At 44.8% G+C, this 4,681-nt stretch overlaps 1 protein-coding gene across 1 annotated transcript in view; it reads left to right on the plus strand.

Annotated features, from left to right (window-relative positions):
* LOC107103040 (serine/threonine-protein kinase N2-like) overlaps positions 1-4,544 on the plus strand; it is a 7,937-nt gene extending 3,393 nt beyond the window's left edge. Inside the window, exons 7-14 of the mRNA XM_015402554.1 lie at positions 431-522; positions 595-771; positions 1,025-1,087; positions 1,270-1,346; positions 1,428-1,570; positions 2,771-2,878; positions 3,025-3,105; positions 3,173-4,544. Of these exons, the coding sequence (XP_015258040.1) occupies positions 431-522; positions 595-771; positions 1,025-1,087; positions 1,270-1,346; positions 1,428-1,570; positions 2,771-2,878; positions 3,025-3,105; positions 3,173-3,376 (945 nt within the window). The 3' untranslated portion in view covers positions 3,377-4,544. The remainder of the gene's footprint in view (positions 1-430; positions 523-594; positions 772-1,024; positions 1,088-1,269; positions 1,347-1,427; positions 1,571-2,770; positions 2,879-3,024; positions 3,106-3,172) is intronic.
* The last annotated feature ends 137 nt before the right edge of the window (positions 4,545-4,681 follow it).

The following is a 4,681-nucleotide window of genomic DNA, read 5'->3' on the forward strand; positions in this document are numbered from 1 at the left end:
AAAGTTAAAAAGTCAAGAAAAAAAAGGTCAAAAGTTAATTAAAAGTTAAAAAGTAAAGTGGTCGACCCCACTAGGGTTTAAGCGTGTCAGGACATGAATGGATGGAAAATAAAGTTACAAAGTTAATAATTCTCGTTAAAAATGATATTTAGGTTTCTAAACTAAAACCTGTCCGTTCCAGTATCATTAATGCCTCTAAGGTTTTGTTGGACCAAATAAAATGTTTCTCATCAATTTCTTCTAGAAACACTTTTGTTATTTTTCTCAATTTATTCGGGAAAGTTTTTATTACATGGACATACATTTTTCCATCAAAATATCCATTTATTCTGAATGTTATAAAGGTTTAAAATGAAACTATTGGCTGGAAATGTGTGTTTTCACTGAGCGTCCTATAAAGGGTTAAAGAAGAGCGTTTGTGTTTCTGCAGGTGCTGCTGTCGGAGTACAGGAAGACGGGCACCATGTACGCCATCAAAGCCCTGAAAAAAGGTGACATCATCGCTCGGGATGAGGTGGACAGGTGCGTGACGGATCTGATCTCCTCGCCTGCAGCGCTGCAGCTCATCTGATGCTTTTCTCTCTTCGCTCCCAGTCTGATGTGTGAGAAGCGCATCTTTGAGACGGTCAACGTGTCTCACCACCCCTTCCTGGTCAACCTGTTTGCGTGCTTCCAGACGCCGGAGCACGTTTGCTTCGTGATGGAGTACACGGCGGGAGGCGACCTGATGATGCACATCCACACGGACGTCTTCACGGAGCCCCGAGCCGTGTACGTAGCCGTAGCCGCTTCCTGTTCCATATAAGGACAAGAAGGTTTTCCTCTGTTGCCTGGGAAACCGCATCCAGCCTCTTTCATGGCCTCATTAAGGGTTTTAGTTTGAAAATCATTCGTTGTCTTTACCTTAAGTTCACGCGGTTCTGGAGAGAATATAGTGTGAATGAATGGAACAGCTGAGACAGCAGCTGGTGGAGGAGCTGATGTTTGGAGCTCTGATTAGCTTTGGTTGTTCCTTTGCTTCCAGCTTCTATGCTGCCTGCGTTGTTCTTGGACTCCAGTTCCTTCATGACCATAAGATTGTGTACAGGTGAGTGACGCGTCGCCACACGTCTGATCCGGAACGTCCTCAGAGCTTTGGCTCAAAGCTTCTGGAGCTGATTTGATTCTCTGGATTATAGAGCCGCTCCTAGAAGCTGCAGAGCCGGAATAGAAACTGTTGTTAGAAACTTTGTGTGAGGAAAGGTCTGTTCTTCTTCCCTTTGCTCCCAGAGACCTGAAGCTTGATAACCTGCTGCTGGACACCGACGGCTACGTGAAGATCGCAGACTTTGGGCTGTGTAAAGAAGGTGGGCTGGACGTTACAGTCAGGGTCACAGGTCAGAGGTCAGAGGTCAGAGTCACCCTTTATTTTCCCTTTCTGGTTGCAGGGATGGGCTTTGGGGACCGGACCAGCACGTTCTGTGGGACGCCGGAGTTTCTGGCCCCAGAGGTCCTGACGGACACGTCTTACACCAGAGCCGTGGACTGGTGGGGGCTCGGGGTCCTCATCTATGAAATGCTGGTGGGGGAGGTGAGAACGGGTCACTGCTTGGAGCCGATGGGCTCAGAAACTAAAGCTTAATGAAGGCAGGAAGGACTCTGTCTGCTCCGGCTGTGCAGCTGCTCCTCTGGCTGGAATATCTCATTCCTTCCATGGATTCACCTCAAAGCAGATCTTTTCTAAACAGACTTCATTTGCTCACATTTCTGATAAAGTTTCTCTAATTAATGAGGTTTGGCTCCTTTTCTTTGGGTCAAGAGTTTCTGGAAGCTGAGAAGGAGGCACTTTGTGCAAGAAGAAAGGTTCAGATTTATCTAACATCCTCAGACTGATTGATGTGATTTATACTTTGAAACCAGGTCGTCTGCGTAGGTGTCGCAGTGAACGCAAAGACAGAGTGTTTACAAAATGAAATTTCACTTACTGCAGCTTTCAGACTTTAAATGAACATTTTCATTCTTTAAAGTTCAGCAGTGATCAAATATAAACAGTTTGGGAGAAAAAACATGAAGCAAAAAAACCTGCATAGATCTGCAAGTTCAGAGCATTAATATAAATGATGCAAATAAGCAGTTGGTTTTATCAGTGAGATGCAGAGTCTGAGACATGATTCAGTTTCCTCATCAGTTCATCAGTGTGATGGCGGTGGGGAAGAAGCTGCTGCAGAACCTGCTGGTCCTGCATTGAATGCTGGGAAGCCTCTTCCCAGAGGGCAGCAGGGAGAACAGTCCATGGTGGGGGGGTGAGGGGTCAGTGATGATGTCACGGCCTCCAGAGCCAGAAACGTTAACGACACTGGAACCAACCTCAGACCAGATGCTGATTGGCTCCTTCTGCCTTTTTACTCTCAGAAAACAGGGTAACCATGGAAACACTCGTCTGATTGGCTCAGGGAACAGGAAGTGAGCAAACCTCTCTGTTTGAAAGGAGGAAAACTGGACAAAGACGTTGATGTAGAGAAGCGACTGTTTTTAGGGAATGTTGCTTCAATCCTGGTGGAAAAAAAGAGACAAATTTAAAAAAATAAGATATTTTATTTGTTCTCCTTTTTAGTATTTAGAAGCATCAACTGGAGTTCAGGCTCCTCCTCCTCCTGGTGCGAGCATTTAGTGATGCTGTTCACTAGTAGAGGCTGTTTTACAGACGGACCAGATCAACGTCCAGCGAAGCACGTTTCTACTCCCTCCTCATGGCGGCCATGTTAATCTAACCGCCGTTTCGTTTCTCTAGTCGCCGTTTCCTGGTGATGATGAAGAGGAAGTGTTCGACAGCATCGTGAACGACGAAGTCCGCTACCCCCGCTTCCTCTCCACGGAGGCCATCGGCATCATGAGACGAGTAAGAACCATAAAGGCTGCAGGTTTGGTTACCATAGCAACGGCCATGTTTAGGGAAGGTGTCAGAGAATGAAGCAGAAGTCGATTCTCTGTGATGCGGTTTGTTGGTTTTAACGGACGCTGTGATTGGTCGCTTGTTGTCTGCAGCTCTTACGGAGGAATCCGGAGCGACGGTTGGGATCCGGGGAGAAGGATGCAGAGGAAGTGAAGAAGCAGCCATTTTTCAGAGTAAGTCCACGTCAGACTGAGCGTCCAATGAGCTGCTCTCCTCCTTAACGCCGCTCTCCTCCGTCAGAACGTGGACTGGGAGGCTTTGCTGCAGAAGAAGGTCCCGCCTCCCTTTGTCCCCTCTATCCGCGGCAAGGAAGACGTCAGCAACTTCGACGAAGAGTTCACCATGGAGCCCCCGGCGCTGACGCCCCCGCGGGAGCCGCGCACGCTCTCCCGCAGAGACCAGGAGAGCTTCGGGGACTTTGATTACGTCTCTGATCTCTGCTAGAGAAGCGGGACCAGGGAAGAACGTCAGATTGTCTGCGAGGCGCCGTCGAAGTTTCCTCCCCCACGGGGGCGGACGCTCTCTGGCCGCCATGTTGTTGAATGATGCTGTGAACGAACGCAGAGACAAAGCGGGATCAGACGACCCGCCATCTGCCGCCGTGAGGGGAGGAGTCACAACCCGATGCCTTACATTTTTACCTCTGTGTGTTTTTGATCCTTTAGGAAAAGTGTGCAGTGCTAAAAAAAATCTGTTGGAAATTAGGGGATTATTAATCTGATGTGATTTTTAAATGGGGGGGGGGGGTAAACCACTGATGTGGGTGATGTCCACTAGCTTCTCTCTAAACTCTGCTGCTTTTATTTTTATTTTAACGTATTTAAGCGTTTTTCAGCTTTTTTTTATGACTTTGATTGATGGATGTAATTTAAAGTCAGTCAGCACTGAAACCATGAACACTAAACTGTGACGTATGATGCCTTCAGGGGCCTCTGGAGAAAATCAGCCACTTTAAGCTGGTTTGGTGACTTTCATTTGGAAAGATGTCAAAAATTAGCAGCAATATTTATGGTTATTTAGAGAAAAATAAGGTTTATTGTTTTAATTCATTCATTTATACTAATCTGACTTTGTTAAATAGTTATTTTGCAAACTAAATATTTATTAAACAAAGTTAGACTTTTATAAATTAATGAATTACAAAGTGAAAAAATGAGCTAAAAAAAATAAGCCCTTATTTTTTTTTCTAAATAACCATAAATATTGCTGCTTATTTTTGACAAACGGCGCCGCATACGAGACGATTGGGTTTCAGGAGTCGGTAGTGAAATGTCGGATGATGAAGATGATGATGATGAAGAACACATGAGACGCCATCTTTTATAAAGAAACCTGCAGTGAACCGCGTGGCTGTGTTTCATTTATGCTAACGTCTACGTTTCTTTTAATAAAACTGTAAAATCTTTAGAACGGAGCAGATATTTAATCTAACAAAGCTACATCCTCACAGATTAACGTCTTTGAACTTTAATCTAAGTTAAAGAAAGCTAAACATATTGATTTTTAATCTCAGTTTATGCACCATCTTCCCCGATGGCTGTGAAGGATCGATCAATCCACACTGAGAAGCAATGAGTCATGGGAATGTAGCCAGCAGCAATAAAAACTTTATTTGAGAAGCATCAATGTTTATCATTTATATTTATGCAAGTAATAGTGATTATTTTAATTAAAAAAGGAGGTTTGCTCTATTCAGTTTATTTCTATAGCTCCAGTTCACATCAAGTCATCTCAGGTCACTTTCCAGTT

The sequence above is a fragment of the Cyprinodon variegatus genome, unplaced genomic scaffold, assembly GCF_000732505.1.
Source record: "Cyprinodon variegatus isolate N-32 unplaced genomic scaffold, C_variegatus-1.0 Scaffold1365, whole genome shotgun sequence".
Lineage (NCBI taxonomy): Eukaryota > Metazoa > Chordata > Actinopteri > Cyprinodontiformes > Cyprinodontidae > Cyprinodon > Cyprinodon variegatus.